General features: G+C 47.9%; 4 protein-coding genes across 4 annotated transcripts; 1 reads left to right on the forward strand and 3 right to left on the reverse strand.

Annotated features, from left to right (window-relative positions):
• Positions 1-53: 53 nt before the first annotated feature.
• Positions 54-999, reverse strand: grpE (mitochondrial nucleotide exchange factor MGE1; the record flags this gene model as incomplete). Its single annotated transcript, XM_032044660.1, has 3 exons — positions 54-86; positions 152-577; positions 721-999. 3 exons carry the CDS (start codon positions 997-999, stop codon positions 54-56), a joined length of 738 nt encoding a protein of 245 aa, XP_031902393.1.
• Positions 1,000-1,245: 246 nt separating this feature from the next.
• On the reverse strand, positions 1,246-3,326 carry BDW43DRAFT_36149 (uncharacterized protein). Its single transcript, XM_032049962.1, has 2 exons — positions 3,052-3,326; positions 1,246-2,974 (listed from the first exon to the last, which is right to left on the reverse strand). Exons 1-2 carry the CDS (start codon positions 3,173-3,175, stop codon positions 1,626-1,628), a joined length of 1,473 nt encoding a protein of 490 aa, XP_031902394.1. The 5' UTR covers positions 3,176-3,326; the 3' UTR covers positions 1,246-1,625.
• Positions 3,327-3,655: 329 nt separating this feature from the next.
• Positions 3,656-6,478, reverse strand: BDW43DRAFT_270691 (OSTA/TMEM184 family protein). Its single transcript, XM_032041355.1, has 7 exons — positions 6,179-6,478; positions 6,085-6,102; positions 5,973-6,026; positions 5,835-5,922; positions 4,778-5,782; positions 4,367-4,728; positions 3,656-4,303 (listed from the first exon to the last, which is right to left on the reverse strand). The coding sequence occupies exons 1-7, from the start codon at positions 6,271-6,273 to the stop codon at positions 4,135-4,137; spliced, it is 1,791 nt and encodes a 596-aa protein (XP_031902395.1). The 5' UTR covers positions 6,274-6,478; the 3' UTR covers positions 3,656-4,134.
• Positions 6,479-6,658: 180 nt separating this feature from the next.
• On the forward strand, positions 6,659-16,999 carry BDW43DRAFT_36334 (putative fermentation associated protein (Csf1)). Its single transcript, XM_032049967.1, has 3 exons — positions 6,659-6,919; positions 6,968-7,003; positions 7,055-16,999. Exons 1-3 carry the CDS (start codon positions 6,864-6,866, stop codon positions 16,569-16,571), a joined length of 9,609 nt encoding a protein of 3,202 aa, XP_031902396.1. The 5' UTR covers positions 6,659-6,863; the 3' UTR covers positions 16,572-16,999.
• Positions 17,000-17,232: the final 233 nt, after the last annotated feature.

A 17,232-nucleotide genomic window follows, 5' to 3' on the forward strand; every position in this document is an offset into this window, starting at 1 on the left:
AGTTAAGGGGATTGCGGATGGGAAGTTTATATAGATGAGACGGTATGGGTGATTCAGTCATTCTTGACAACGCCGACCTTTGCAGCCTACAGGAAAATCTCGTTAATACCACGACCCAATGAGCCCAACGTGAAGAGGTAGGGGAGCTTACTCTCAAGACACGTCCATTCAACCTGAAGCCCTTGCTCTGAGTATACATGATGTCGCCGTTCTCCTTGCCCTCAGCCTTGGCCATGAAGGTCGCCTCATGCAAATTAGGATCGAATTTCTGAGCCTTGCCATCCTCAGCAAGCTCGCTGGGGTCGAACCTCTCTAGTCCGTGCTTCTTGAGGGTATTCATCAGAATGTTCTGAGTCATCTTCAGGCCGGAGACGAGATCCTTTATGTCTTTGTGTTCAGCTTCGGTCGAGTTGAGCTTGTCCTCGGGAACAGCCAGGAGGGCACGGTCGAAGTTATCGATGCTCTCAAGAAGATCAACAGCGAAACGTTGGATAGCAAAGTTGCGCGCGTTGTCCATATCACGCTTGGTGCGTTCCTGAAGGTTGAGGAAGTCTGCCACGGAGCGGACATATTTATCCTGTTACAAGCCGTGTTAATGGGGTGCCTGGAAAAAAAGTGCAACTAAAGAAAGGAAAAGAGAAGGAAAATAAAGGGAAGAAAAGTAACAACGTCGGGGTGAAGCTCAAAAAACGATATGAAGACATGAGAAAGTAACTTTACCTTCAAGTCAACGACCTCCTTCTCCTTCTTCTCTAGCTCTTTACGAACGGAATCCTCGGGGTTCTGAGACTCCGATTCACCATTCTTCTCTTCCTGCTTGCCTTTCTCGGCCTTGTTCTCTGTAGAGTAGCTGCGCACAACGGGCAGACGAGCAAGTGGACGGAGGGATTGCGGCTGAAATTGTGACGTGCGACGGAGCGCCAATGGTGCTGAAGCGGAGCGGACGGAAAGGTGAGGGCGGACGGCCTGAGCCTGTCTAAGGATGGTTCTCTGGAACATTGTGACGGGAAGGGTTTGAGGGAGAATTAACAATGGCAGAAGGAGAAGGGAATATAAAGCTGTGTTACTGAGAAGATGGGAGTTAGCGATATCGCTAGAAAAACAGATATTTCGGCATTAATCACCTGACCGCCTTGGCTGCTTGGGAGGAAAATCCTCGGGCCGAATTGCTTTGTTGCTCTTCCATACAAGAGTTCCTATGTGGTAATCGATAGTGTAAGAGAAACAACACTGTCCCTAATTCATCTTCTTGCATTTACGTCCTTCTTCGACCGCCTTGGCATATTAACCCTAGGTACTTTGTATGCTACCTGGCTTATTGTAAAATGTAGGTCCCGACCTACTTTAATTAGCTGTATACGGAGTAGTGCGCAAGGCAATGAACTACGAGAGGTTATCCGCAACACCCATATGAAATTTGCTCCCTGGAATCTCCTCTCCACCGGCAAAAGGCCAAGAGGCAAAGAAGAAATTATGGGACTCAAAAGAGACAAGAGTCAATCATAGTTAGACGTTAAGACAAAGAGGGATATAACAAACCGAGAAATTATTACCAAATAACATTTTAATGACTCAGGAAGGTGCGAACATGGAAGGTATATACACGAACACCACACATACGCTCTCTAGAATGCCAAACCAACAGCAGAGCGACGATAATTCGTATAGTAGTTGTGATCGAATTCATCATAGCCATTCTGCTGATGTTGTGGGGCCTCGAATATTGTAGGATAGACGGCGGGCTCATCCGCTTGTTTAGGTAGATAGGGCCGAGAAAAGGACGTAGACATGTCAAGCTCCTTTTCAAGGTTGGACTCGCTGTGGGATGGTCGGAACGGAGTGGCGGCTGTAGTGTTGCTAGATAAGGATGGAGTGGTCTTAAAGCCACCTGTTAGAGCTGAGGTGAACGTTGATCCGCTGAGATTACGGGAGCGAATACGGAAGGGGTTCTTGTCGGTGACAGTGGATTTCCAAGGGTATGGGGATGATGAAGGTGAGGAGGGCCTGTTGCTTGTTTGAAAGAGCCATTGGGTGACGCGGCTGGATCGGGGTGGTGTTGTTGTTGCTGGTGTATGATCACGGTTCTCAGAAGGAGTGGTGGGTGGTCGGGTCTCAGTCGGTGTCGTCGGGGGTCGTTGGGTGGTGCCTGATAAAGGAGAACCTTCGACCGGGATAGGTGGTAATGGCCTGTCCTGCAGGGTGGTACTGGCGGTGCTGGTGGGAGTCCTAGGGGGCATGGTGACTCTGCTTGCTTGCGGCTCTTTAGGAGGCTCTGGTTTCAACACTGCTGGCTCACAACCATTGTTTGAGTCCAGCGTGGTCAAAGTGGGATGGTTTAGGCTAGCAGTCAGACCAGTAACTGCGTGTGAACGGGTAGAAAAGTGAGGGATCAAGGGGTTGGCCGTAGGAACTTGTTTGTCCATGAGCTGCTCCAGAGTAGCTAGAGAAGATCGCCGGGATCCTGACCCGACGGGTTTCCGTGCTAATTGAAAGGAAGACGAAGGTCGGTGAGATTTGGAGCGGGATATACGGGACAAATCGACAGAAGTTCTTAGAGTGCGAGGGGGTCGTGCAAGCGCTGGACGTTCTCCCTCTATATGATATTTCTCAAATTCGGGAAGATCCGGCAATTGATTGTCAATAGACTCGAAGCTTAGCTTGAGAGGTCGAAATTGTTCAGGAGTCAAGAGAATGAAGCTGTCAGGATGGAATCCCTTGGGAGAAGTTGCAAAGCTGGACACTGTTCTGAATTCCGATGGGCCACTGATTCGTAGAGGGGCAGTCGATTTTCTCTTCAAAGAGAAACTCGCTCGCCTGCATGCCTGCGTCCCTAACCTACTATCCAGTTTCCATGAGGGGATGGACGACGCTCGGGGCGGTGGACATGGCCTTGGGAGAGTATTGTCGACCTCCAGCATCATCGGGGGTACGAGATGAGGTTGCGTATGACATATTTTCATCTCTCGCTCAGCCCCTAGGATAAGAGAAGATTCAGCAACTTCTCATTGTCTCTCAGAACAATAGGTGACATAGATGTATCAAGTCACATACCCTTTTGCTTCAAAGACTGTTGGTGGCGGAAGCTTTCATCATCGCCCCCGGAGCCCGGGCAGTACAAGCAGGACGAGATCCAGCCAGCGCACACAGATCCTGCTTGTTCAATTGCCCGCTTCATCGCTGCCAACGCTTCCAAGCTGTTGGTCCATCATCCAGTGGGGTCCCAACAGTACGAAAAAGGAAGAGAAGGAGGAAGAGGGGGTGGGGGGTTGTATGAGATCAACGTAGGAAGACGAAGCACAAGGGCACTACCGGTAGATCAAAAAGCCCTTAAAGTGAAAGGGGCCCGAGAACGTAGGCATCAGCTCTTGCGGTGGGAGGCTGGCATAAAGCCTGATCAACCCCGCGGTTACTACGAGATGGTTCAGAAGCGAATCGGATTCGGTCTGTCCCTTTGTGCTCATGCATCGTGGCAGACGGGTCAAACTATGATCGCATAGTTAGCATTAATGAAATGGGGGTTTGATAAGACTAGGAAGATATGAAAATAAATGAGGTACCTAACTTGACAGCAGTCACGTTCCTTGATTGGTTCCCCTCTTAGACAACGTGTCTGACCTGCGTGTGATTTGCTGGTCATCACATCAGGTCACCCACACTAAAATGAGGCCGCGCCTATAGACGCATTGTCATTTGTTAATGCATATAGTTGAACACGTTTCGCCAGTCATAGCTGTCACAGCAAATGACATGTGCTGTCACTTGTCACTGGTCACTGATATTGGACAGGATGGTGCCATGTTTAACACCGACGTGAGGTGTCTCATCTAGTCTTGTCTGGAAGGTGCGGAGACCTAGCAAGTGGTGAATGTCTATAACCCTAAATTTATTACTTTTTGCCTGGTTTCGTGCTATTTATAAATGACTTTATCAGGCACCAAACAACAACAGTTCCCCTCTGTCTCTGAAACGGAACGAAATGAAATAAGAAGGGATCTGTAGAGAAGATGTGAAGGAAAAGAAGAAGTGACAGACAAGCAAACAAAGAAAGATAAAGAAAACAACCTATACACCGGAAATGTAAATAACATAAACAACTCAAACTATGCGTATATGCAGCGAGAATGATTATTTTTATCAACTCCAAACATTCTCATCCTCTAACCCTTCATAAGACCATTCTCGTGTCTTTGGGTCATTGCTGTTGGTGTCCTCATCTTGGTCGGTTGGTTGGTTTGTGTGTTCACTGGGACCCTCTGTCTGAGCCATGTCAGACTGACCGCTAATTGGGTGCCCGGATGGTGTCCTGCAATTTACGTAAGGTTACTTCAGCCCTAGGACTGCGAATCCAATTATATGAATCACTCACTGGAAATATCGATGTTCCGGCTCTAGCAATGCAGAACCAATCGTCCTTTGATGTTCAGTTCGTTCCTTTTCTTCGGCCTCTCGGTCTTCGACCAGGAGGTCAACTAATTGGCTACGGGGGGAGCTCCGGGAAGCAAAAGAGCTAGGGCCACGTTGAAGAGCGGTTCGAGCTTCAGTGCTTTCTCTTCCTGATGGACTCGATATGCTATTGCCATCTGAAGATGCGCCTCCCTTGCTAGACGCACGGACCTTTCTGTGTTTTCGGAACTTCTTCACCACTTCTGGCTGTTGCGGGGTTTGATAGCTGGACGGGACAGCTAAACGCTGATCTTGTGGGGCCTGGTTTGCCGTGATTACCGGATACTGGCAAGGTTAGCCCAAAGAAATTGTCCTAGGGAAATGCTTCACATACATTCCAGTCGCCAAATTCGAGCGCTCGAGCCTTGATGAACAATTGTTCATCTCCCTCATCTAGCGTCGACTCCTCAATATCACTAGGCGAGCGGAACCGGTCCACGATACTTCCCCGCCTATTTGATTCGGCGCCAGCAAGTAACGGCGTCCGACTGTTGATCTCACCTGGCTTAGGAATCCAGTACTTGCCCTTCCCTCCACGCTCGTATCGCATGCCGTGCATCATCCGTCTTACCCGAGACTCGGATTCAGCATGCGCCATAATATGATCCCCAGAATCGAACAACCTATATTCATAGTTATCGCCCCGCAAAGTCATCTTTGTGTCTTCGATTAGGTCCTTGACTCCAAAGGCATCCCGAAGCGCGTATATTACTGGTAACCGCGCGGACGAGATGGTTGGATCTGCATAGTCGTGCCAAGAGAATGCATACCAATGAGTGACCGCGAATATAGGCATCTCGAAGCATATCAGGGAGTCCTGAATTGCAGCAGCGAGGTTGTCAGGGGTATAACCCGCGACACCGTTGGATAAAGCCCCGAGCCACTGTAAGATGGACAAGAAGAAACCCTGCCAATAGGAGGCAAAGATAATGAGTTTGACGCAAAGGAACTTTGGCACAGGGCGGAATGGTGCTAGGTCGTTGTGAAGGCAAACCCAAAACATTGCTAGTGAGTATAAACTTATTGTAACGCTGACATTATACACAATCCCGGTCCAGAGGTAACCAGAAGTTAACCCTAGATAGCCTTCTTGGTAACTATCCGTGGCTTTCATGATGATAGATATGATGGCCAGTATTGGTTTCAGCCAAGTGTACTGGAGGATACCGCGCTTTACAGCCAGGAAGCTGTGGGGGTCAGATATATCGAGTTTCGGCAGGAAATGATTCAGCGGCCAGGCATGTTGGATGGGAGGACGACCATGGGTCATAATAATCAATGCTCGCTCGCCTCCAAGGAAATTTATGAGTAACTGAAAGAAGGTGTAGATAGTAAAGGCCTGAAAGTGATTCGTCAACAATATGTATAGCTGCCTAGTTGGCCGATTATACCTCATAAACATCACGAATAGGATCCAACCAAAGAGACGCCTTCAATGATACGATGCTTGTCCAGGAAGCAGCAGCATATATCGGAACCCTGATACGTTTAGCTTAAAGCTGATGCTCCACAACTGAGCAAAAACTGACATGAGAAGTATGCGAACGACATATCGTTGGAGGAGAGGTTTTCGATAGTTTTTCCTAAATATTCTTCATCAGTGGAAATCTATAGTAACTCGTAGTATCGTAGTGCACGTACGTTTGTAGCCATATAGACCTTCCGACGGGGACAGATAAACGTTAGCGGAGATATCTCCATATCGGGCGTGATGCGGGGAAGGATATCTTCTCACAGGAGCGACAAAAGTGAGGCTACCAGGGATGAGACCCCTGAAACAATCACCACAGCTTTGGCTAGGCTAGAGCCTGTACCGCCAGAGGAAGACATGGTGACCAGGATCAACGAGACTCGCGGTTCTTGACCGCGTGCGCTTTAGGTTTGCGTCCACCGGTAAAGCATTCCGCAGCTTAAGAGGAGCTGCGAAAAGAACCAAGCCAAAGAGTCATACCCCGTCCAGCGAGCTGAAGATCGTCAAACTTCGTGAAGCTCCCCCATAGACATGCGATGTGCTCGCATGACCGGAAGATAGACCGTTGTGAAAGATTGTGTAGATTATTAGGAGGATCATCATCTAAGCTATTGTTACTAGTATCATTGGAGCTACGGGTTTCAGTTTCGGTGGGCCCGTGACACCGCCTAAGGCGAAAGCATATGCGCCTCGCCGCATTTAGATTTACTCCCGTAATCGCGACTTTCCGTTGTCCCCTAAAAGGTTTACTGTCTTCGTAGAAGATGGAATGACGACTTGTCCTGTATATCTTTTGCCTTCGATTCATTGACTTCCCTCGGTGGGGCATAGATTAAACCTACTAACTGTTATATCCAATTACCATCCCTTTCTGGGCTAAATCCAAGAGAAGCCTGTTTTTCCCTGGCCGCCATGTTCGAGGCCGTCAAACGCCCTAGGGTATTGCAAAATGGCTAACACGAGTTTATTAACATTTGGCTTAACTCCAGATCCAAGTTTTAATGTGTAAGTGACAGTAGGGTGCTTGTACACTGGTAGCTTACAACTGTATAGGTTCTTCTTCCTTGAGCTCGTCGTCTCGTGTATACTGTAAGGTCGCCGAATTCGCGCACTTGAGCACCGATCGCTGATATTGGATAGAGTACTATTCTTCTTGCTATACTTCAATCGCCTATTTGCGACCCTCCTCTCGTACGGCATCCGCGCTTACACATGGCATTATTATCGCGTATATGTCGACATCAATGCGCTCCAAATCTCTTTGCTTGGAGGACGGATCTTCTTCAAGGGTGTTCGGTACCATGGCGTGAATGAGACAATCTTTATCCATGGAGGCTTTATAACATGGCGTTACTGGAGGCGATCAGTGAGGAAGACAGATCTTTTTAACTTTAACCCATATGGAAACGAAAGGGGGGATGATGCTCGGCCAGTCGGAGACGGTGAGAGCGATGCTGCTAGAGACAGTGGGACGAAGGAACAAGGAGGTTTGAAAGGCGCCGACTCCCTTCCCTGTCGTATTACTGTTAAGTTCTACGGGCTGGAGTGGTTCGTGTACAACAGAACACCAGCCTATGACGGTATTCTGGCAGGTTTCAACCCTCCAGGACAGCCAGCGGGCTTCACCAAACCGCAGTACCCAGGAAGCAGCTCTCTGGATCCTGAACTGAAAGATAATATGGCTAGAAACTCTTCTATCAGCGAATCTGCCTCCCCGAGAACATCTCAAGCGGGGAACGCTCCAGGACGCAGTAGAACTGGCGGGGACACAATTGGCTCTCACATCATTGAAGGATCCGGCCAGGAAGTAGGTGACGGGCTTTCGAGGTTACTCCGACTTCTGCCTTTAAAGCTGGTGTGTGACAAGGGAGCTATCGTGATTGGCAACGAAAATACCAGGTCTGTTCTGACAACAACCTTTGATGGAGCCACGGGATTAGTCGAAGTATGTAATTCTGGACCACTCGATCTATATCGGCAATCATTCACTTTTCAGTTCACCCATCCAGTTGTTCAGATGCGCCCAAATCCAGACTTTAAGCAAAACCAACTTTCTGCCGCGAAGGGACTAAGTTCCATGCGGGAAGACCAGCCAGGGACAAAGCGCAAAAGGGATACGATCTTCAACTATCAGTTTCAAAAACGCAGAGTATGGTATAGTATCCGTGATCTTATTCCATACTTCCAAACATCCGTGGAATCCTTTCATGTTTCCGAAAAGCATGAAGATACGGCACCGAGGACTCAAGGCGATCTTCGCAATGATGCCCATTGGGTTGGTCTTTCCCGTTACCTAGATGAAACCAGTCAAGATGATCACGAGGAATGGAATTCCGTCGAATATGCTAGATTCTCTACTATTCTAGATAGTCCTGTTATCACTATAACATATTATTGGGACATCCCTGGGTGTGTTAAGCACCAACAATTACCCCAAGAATTACCGCCCCGAGAAGGATCCTTGGGTATCAATGGAGCGCCTCCCCCAGAATGGGGCATTGATGTCAAGGTCGAAGGTGGTACTATTAATTATGGCCCCTGGGCCGATCGCGAACGCATCGGCTTGCAAAATGTTTTCTTCCCCAACTCTTACCGAAACTCTCAACCAGCAGAGCCTTTATCTTCAGGCGATCTACGACAGAACTCCATCTTCAAACTGCGAGTGGAGACCACTGAAGAGCTGACATTGCGTATTCCAACAAAGGAGCCTTCTAAAGACTGGCAGTGGAAAGGTCGCGCTGATGCGATACGAGGCGCATCTAGAGCTAAGAAACAGCAACGTCGGAGACAGTCAAGGGCAGCAGACAGTGATAAAGGTCACATTGGCCCCGAGATCCGCCCTTTCGGATGGCTGTCCCTTCGTGTTGCTGGCGATTCGACCATAAATTACGGCATGGATATGGTGGCCTCTAGGGCTGGGTATTTCAACCAACTTGATCTAGACCTTCGAGATTCGACGATGTCGTCAAGCGTCAACCATGCAATATTGTGGAAATGTCCTCAGCAGCTTATCAAGTGTGATCTTTCAGTTCCCCTTACCTGGAACGATCTTCGTACTTGGAAATTCGATGTCGAAAGCCATGGTATGGAGTTGTTTCTGTTGCGAGATCACATTTTTCTCTTGACAGATCTTGTCGCCGATTGGGCATCCGGCCCTCCATCTGAATACTATACATTCGTGCCGTTCATCTACAAATTGAGCCTTTCTTTTGTAAACCTACAATTGTTTGTGAATGTCAATGACTTGAATATCATCAGTAACCCTTCCGACCTGGACGACAATCGCTTGCTGGTGATCAAAGGAAGAAGACTAACGTCTGATGTTTTGATTCCTTCGAACAAATATAAACCAGAGCAGAATTCCGTGGATTTCTATGTCCGTCTCGATGATGCTGGCATAGACTATTTGAGCCCGCTGTGGGATACACTTCACACCTTCTTGCAGGATAAATCGGCTGCCACGCTGAAGAGCATGGCCATTGTTGGAGCTTATAGCTATTGCCTTTCCACATCCTCTGAGTTGACGGATACGCTATTTCTGAATATCGAGGGGCTGTCCCCTAAGCTCTATTTGTTCGGTTTCTTGATCCGATCTTTTCTGACAATCAAAGAAAATTACTTCGGAGAAGATATGCATTTCAAGACTCTCGAAGAATTCCAAGATCTTGCCTATGCAGAGGGACCCACAGAATCGCATAACGGGGTCAATCCTAAAAAAAAAACAAATGACCTGGATGTTATCGTGCATGTCACTGTGGACAACCCTTGTGCTCTGCTCCCACAAGGTATATATGATAATCTGAATTGCTTAAGACTCACTGCGCCTTCCTTGGAGATCGACCTGCGATTTACTAATTACTACATGGATTTGGAATTTTCAATTGCTCCTCTAAAAGTGTGTTTGCAGTCCCAATTGGCTGGACAACCCCCCAGAATATCTGACTCCCAGTTATTCATCGATGGAGTTTCTACTCACGGTCATCGCTTGTTTGGGTTGCCCCCTGCCGAGCCAACGTATGTCTGCAACTGGGACTTCAAGCTAGGTCGGATTATTGGAGAATGTTCCACAGAGTTCATAGCCTGTTTAGGGCCGGCTCTGAAGAGTTTTGACTTTTCCTTCGATAACGAAGAGAATGCACTCCCTCCCTTGTTTCCAACTTCTCTCCATGACGTTACGTTTGTTAGAGCGAAAATCGACATGATTCATGTCTCTGTACATTTAGACAAGGCGGCCTTGATATTGAGCTCCGGGCCGGTGACAACAAGTTTTAACGACTGGGCGAATGCTAGGTTTTCAAAGCGCATGAGCCTTCTCGTCCCAGAACTCTCTATCGCTGCAGTGGATGCCAAAATCGTTGGTCGACTGGGACACTCAACCCATACTGAGGTGGTTCCTTTAGCGCTGTTTGAGACCACGGTCAACCTTAAGATGGTTCAGCGAAACAATAACATTGTGGAAAGCCGAAGGTTACAACAGGAGCATATCAAAGTACATGACCAAAGGACTCAGCGGACACCATGGCTTCTATTCGACTGGGAGGGAATTGACCCCGACTCAACACATTTTAATGATGATAACCTAGCATTGCCGACTATCGCTATACCTGCAATGCCCGAGCCTATTATTAAGCGCATAAACATGGCAAATCTGTCAGCAAAGAGAAGTGCTTTCTCGGATGACAACAGTTACGCAAGCTCTGGAGGCTTTCTTATTTCCTCAGATGCCTCAAGTGTGCGAAATGAGCACAGAAGAAGAAAGCGTAGCATCAACTACACATCAAGCTTGGCATCAGAAGGTGAGCAGCGCCAAACCTCCTTTCAGGTAGCGACAAAGGCCCTTCAGAACAAACAACGGCTTGGACAACGCAAGAATGGCATGGAGGGCCCAACCACCATTATGTCAGATTTATCAAACCCTTGGGTTATGCCGAACTTTTTTCTTTATAAAGTAAGCCTAGACAAGTCACAACTACCCTCACACCATGTCGCTAGTGATCGCATCCGCCGAGACGATCTTTTCTTGACAAAGTTCGATCCCCAGTTCTCGCCTTTTGAAGATGACAAGACAACACATACCAACTTTGCAATTGAGCTACCCAACGGTGTTAGAGGCAGCTGTACCCCTGATTTTCTTTTCATGATATCAGCCATGATTGAAAAGCTGCAAGTCAAGCACCCGACAAATATCATCGATTCGCTTCAGAAAAATGTTATTTCTGACATCGTAGGCTACGAAAAGTCACTGAAGAAGCCTAAGAAGTCGACTAGCATTGCAATTCGAACACCGACTATACTCATGAAACTAGTAAACTTGTCCGAAACTCCCAGCAAATACGAATCAGGTTTCCGAGATGAGTATAACGTCGAGGTCGCCCATTTGAAGACAGAGATTAGGATAAAGGTTGAGAGAGAGAGGGGCGATCTTCTTGCGGGAATAAGAAAGAGTTCCACCCTTCATGCCGCCGCCGAAAGTCTCTCTTTATCCGTTGAGGGCACTCGAGCTGATGCCTATCAAGAAAAGGCTGAACTTACCTGTGTCTTTGGTGACATGAACTTTTGGTTTGTAACAAAGCCTATGGTGAAATCGAACTTTCAGGCCAGAGCTTTCGATATTGTAACCTTCACAAAATCGGTGGAGCATCTTGCTTATCTAGTTCGCCGTACAACTACAATGCTCGACTCTGTCACGTCGTCCTTCCAGCATAGTTCATCCCTGGAGAGCAGGCGCTTACGTTTCCTCATATATTCCCTTACTCAACCAGCTGCCAACATACCAGATCCTGTGTTCCTTACACGGATCTCGTATGTACTCAGAGTCGCACCTACACACGTGCGACAGCACGATTCTTGGAAGATAATCTCCCGCATCCGTGATGTATATAACAATCTACCACCTCACCGGAAGGAAGTCTTGATTTCAAGATGTCTTAATGATGACCTTTCGTTGCCATCTAATGCTAGGACCAGTGTGCTCTCCAGCTTCGACGAGTGGCGAGCTTGGGATCTAGCGCATGTTGGGAAGAGCTACGTCATGCAAAGAGTGTGGAATTCCTTCTCACCAAAGATGGAGAGTACCTCAACAGCAGCGTTCTTCTCATCTACTATGAAATTGTTTCGCTTTTCTATCGATCCCGGGCCAAAGGAAAGCGATTTTGTGCTCGAGGACCTGTCCACAGTTTTGTCTATCAACCCACAGAATGGGACGCCTTCGGGTGCCGGGGAAACCCCAAGGTCATTGACAATTGTACAATCGTACTGCTCCTCTATTAGGCTTCGTCTACGATGGGAGATTCTCGACCTAGTAGAAGGGCTATTACGAATAATGTCCACAGTCACCTTGGAATCTACTACGCCAACACAGGGCTCACGTACCGAGCCAAAAGAGGCCAGTGAGTTGCAACTTGTACTCGGCGCTGATGTTGGATCAATAGCCCTCGATGGTATCAATGTCAAGCTAGCATTGGCTGGGCGAGGCTTAAGAAGCTCTATCGTTAGGAGACTACACGGCACTAGCAGCCCGGACTGTCTGACTGCACTGTTAAGTGCTCAAGCATGCTCTTCTGAATTATCTGATCTTTCTAAAGTGATCATGTCTTGGAAGATTGGGGAGCCCCATATGTATTGTTCGCGTGTTTCTAAGGGAAACGAAACAGAACTGGAGCATGAGTGGAAAATCGCAGGTTCAAGCAGAAGGCTCCGATATGACATGAGAGAAGACCCATTAAGCCTCGCCCATATTGCGGACCGACTCATAGAAGATGAAGTTCGATATATTCACCGGCTTGTCACCAACATAAAACTCCCAGCTCACCAAGTGAACGAGAATATTACAGCGGCAAAGACCTGCAACAAATTTCATATCGCGATGTTCTTGGGTGATTATCGACTCAGTTTTTGCATTCTGCCATCCTTGACATACGTAATCTCTGGTGAAGTCGCACGAACATCCATGGTACCGACGATGGGATCCAAAGTTGAAGTAGACTTCGACTTAAAAAAGAACTTGCATACCTTCCTGTCCAACAACGGCGAAGGTTGGCACCCTCTATCTGTGTTAGAGATACCACCTATCAATGGTCGAGTTGTTGCAAATATGTCACCAATTCGTACGGACATTGAGGTTGACGTTACAATTGAACTAATTCAGTTAGAGGCCAGTGCTGTACGAAGCCTTCTGGGAGCCTTAACGAGACCAGAGTTCTCTCACTTAATGTCTGATCTTCAGCAAAATGTGGAAACGCTACGTCTGCACCTTAACAACGCCCTTGCTCTCGATAAAGCACCCCCACAACAAACAGAACTCTCTCATGGTCATAACTTGCTGTACAAGGCGCGCATGACAATGGCAGGCACGGAGATACATGCCAGTGCTCCTGCTATAAATGGGAAAAACTATACGGCAGACATGGAGATAAGCTTTGGAATGATGCGCATGCACCTCGACAATGGTCTGGAACAGGGGCACCCCATGGAATACCCAGATTTCCACATCGATACGTCCAACATCCGCTTCGACTTGCGAAAACAAGAGGCTACTATAAGTCGCTCATATTGTAGTTTTTCCATTGACGCCAAGCTCCAGGGAACCTCGACGATACGTGAAAATGGAGAGACCAGGAGGGTCTTTCATTTCAGCAGCAAAAGATTTGATGTCGAGCTGTTTCCCGAGACCGCAGCGCTGGTTATTGACATGGCTACTCATCTCCAGGAACGTATCAAAACATTGGATCTTTCCCATGAAGTCAAGCGTTTTAAGAAGTTACGAAGACGAGGCAACACCGTACCAAGAGCTCCGAGCATACATGTCAATGATGACGCCCGCTCGGAGGACCTGTTCACCGCTATGTTTTTCTTAGACCTGAACCACATTCAAATTGGCTGGAATATGTCTACCGTACCGCTGCTTAGATCTGCGCGCAAACCTGATGATTTGGTTTTCTCTATCAAGCGCGTGGAGCTGTCTAACAAGAGAACAAATGCAGCCAAACTACGTATTGAAGATATGCAGCTGCAAATGGTCCCATATTCAGGTAATAGGCGCAAGCGATCTCTTAATTCGGCTCTACTGCCTGAGCTAGTCTTCAATGTGGCATACTCCTCGGCCGGTCAAGAGGTCCGACTTGCTTTTCAAGCTGCCGGGAAATCTTTAGATATACGAGCTACTTCCGATTTTATACTACCGGGAAGCATGATTCGGGACTCTATGGCGGCCTCTAGCCGAGTCATCCGCGAGGCTAATTCTACACTGGTGTCAAAATCACCTGATGAGAACTCCAAACCTAGTGCGCTTTTTGGAAACAAGCGCTTTCGGTCTGTGCTGGTGGATGTGGATTTTGCTGGTGCTATCGTGTCTCTGCAAGGAAGACATACTGGAGACCAACAGACTTTGCTGACAGCCACTCTAAAAGGAAGCAGATTGACAGAGGCGAAGTACGGCCAGTATATCCAAGGTGATGCGGTAGCCACCGCAACATTCAGAGCCCCTGGGGTAGCGTTGAAAGTACAGTTCGAGGACAATAATCAAGATGACCCACGGCTTAATGCAGAGCTGAAGATCGATGCATCTACCAATGTCTTATACCCAAGCCTTGTCCCTTTACTAAAGCAAATGACCGCTACCGTCAAAGAAGTCATGGGAGGCAACAATAAGCCTAGAAGGCCATCTGGCACAATGATGCTTCAGCCGCAGAAATTGATGCAGGAGGCTCCACTCGACATGGATTCTAAGGACACCATCCTTGGGAGATGTAAATTGAACGTTGGCCTCTTAATATGCAAGCAGGAGTTCAGCTTGAGCTGCCAACCAATTGCTCGTGTTGCAGCCACAGCTAAATTTGATAGCGTCTATGTCACGATCAATACGGTGCAAGCTGATGAATACGGTCGATTTCTAGCACTTCTCGTGGCTTTTAATTCCTTAGAAGCCTCCGTGAAGCACGTGTATTCAAATGAATCCACCGCGAGTTTCGAAGTGAACTCCATGGTCATGTCTCTTATGAATAGCAAACACCTCGGCAATTCAAAAGGTATATCTGTTGTCCTTAGGATCAGCCCGATGCAAGTGGCACTCAATGCCAAACAAGTTCAGGATTTCCTACTTTTCCGCGAAATATGGTTGCCGGCGAATGACAATGTTGATGCCAAGCCAACCTTCCAGCCACAGTCGACCGAGACACAGGCATATATCGTTCAGCGGTATCAACAGGTGGCATCGGCATCGGCATTCCCCTGGAACACGACGATTTCAATCGAGAAGTTGGAAATCCAGCTTGATCTGGGGTCCTCCCTTGGGAAAGCTCAGTTTGCCATTAACGACTTGTGGCTGTCGTCAAAGAAGTCTTCTGACCGGGAACAGACCCTCTGCGTAGGCGTCAAGACGACCGGGGTAGAAAGCAAAGGCCGAATGAGCGGATTGGTTGAGCTCCAAACGCTCAAAGTACAAACGTCAATACAGTGGCCGGACGACACTCTTCAGAACAAGACACCGCTCATTCAGGCCTCAGTCTCCTTCAATCTTTTCCAAGCAAAGGTCTCTTTTGACTACCAGCCTTTCCTTATTTCAAACATTACAATGTTCGACTTCTTGATGTACAATGTATACAGTGCGTCTGGTGCAGGACACCAACGGCTCTTCAGCATTTTGGAAGGAGATCAAATGCAAGTTTTCTGCACAAGCCTGACCGCATCACAGGCTGTAGCATTGTACCAAGCCTGGCAACGGCTAGTGCAAGATAAACAGGCCTCGTACGAAGCTGCGCTACGCGAGGTTGAAAGATACATGCGTCGAAGGTCGTCAGTGTTCTCTAGTAAAGCAGATTTACCGTCCAAGGATGTGGCTGAAGGTACAGACGACAGGGAAGAAAAAGCACCGATCTCTCTTCAAACAGGTGTTGCGGTCACGATAAATTCTGTCAACATCGGCGTCTTCCCCAGCTCTTTCTTCGATAACCATGTACTGAGGCTGGACGCACACGATGCGCAGGCTCGCTTTGATGTATCGCTCCAAGAAGGTAAAATCCACAGCGCTTTGGGGCTCACGCTCGGCCAGTTACGCGTTGCACTGTCCGGAATTGTGCGGTGTGGTCCAACGGAGGTTGAGGAGCTTCTTGTTGGCGAGATTGCCAACCGTGTGTTAGCATCCAGCGGCGGCACAATCCTCAAGGTCCCTCGGCTTGTGGCCCTGATGGAGACCTGGCAAGTTCCCGGTATGCAGCAAATCGACTATATCTTCCGAAGCACGTTTGAAGGGAAAGTTGATGTTGGATGGAATTACTCGCGCATCAGCTTTATCAGGGACATGTGGGAATCTCATTCCCGCGCATTGACCTCCAGGCTTGGAAAACCCCTGCCGCCATCCGCAGTGCGTATCACAGGCGGGTTGAATGAAGGTGGCGGCGACAAGAAGGACCAACAGCAGGAGAAGATCACAGCGGTCGTGAACGTCCCACAATCCAAGTACACATATGTTGCGCTGGAGCCGCCGGTAATCGAGACGCCGCAGCTCCGCGATATGGGTGAAGCGACCCCACCGCTGGAATGGATCGGGCTTCAACGTGACAAGCTGCCCAACATCACCCATCAAATAATCATCGTGACATTACTGGAAATTGCAAAGGAAGTAGAAGATGCATACGGAAAGATCCTAGGATCATCCTGAACTCCTCGTGTTCCTGGGGCCGTCCAGCGGCCTGCGTCATGCATGCTACTGCATGTTGATCGATTAGTGTTGAGAACTCTGATATATGTACATAGTCGATTTTGCCTGTACAGTACATACATATTTTAATGTGCATGCATGCATGCATGCGCACCTACATAGAAAGTAATATATATCGATTTTAATTGAAAGCGAAGACATCATTTAGCAGTAGTTGTTATCCAAAGTAGCCGAGGAACATCCTGCTCTTGGTGGGAGAGATTAGTAGTAGTATCTTTCCATAGATGTTTGCTGATGGTGGAGCAACCAATGATATACTTATAGAGTACCTAATGGTACCGATTGTGGTGGTGGAATGATCGACTAGTACTAGTTATGGTATGGTATGGTATGATAAGATACGATAGGATGATTTATGGTATGGTAACCTAAATATGTTAACTTGTATTTCTTAGATTATTAAGCCGATCGCATACATTTGGTGGATTAAATCCTAACTCCGCCTTCTTAAAGAAGTGGGCGGTGAGAGCGGAGGGGTATGCTCGGACTGTTAGCCAATCAACTGGTCCGTTGCCATGCTCTTGAAATGAATGCAACTTTCTGAATGGACGTAACTCCTTCATGTCCCGTGTATCATCTTTCGGAACGCCAGACGGAAATG

The sequence above is a fragment of the Aspergillus alliaceus genome (genome assembly GCF_009176365.1).
Source record: "Aspergillus alliaceus strain CBS 536.65 unplaced genomic scaffold BDW43scaffold_12, whole genome shotgun sequence".
Taxonomy (NCBI): domain Eukaryota; kingdom Fungi; phylum Ascomycota; class Eurotiomycetes; order Eurotiales; family Aspergillaceae; genus Aspergillus; species Aspergillus alliaceus.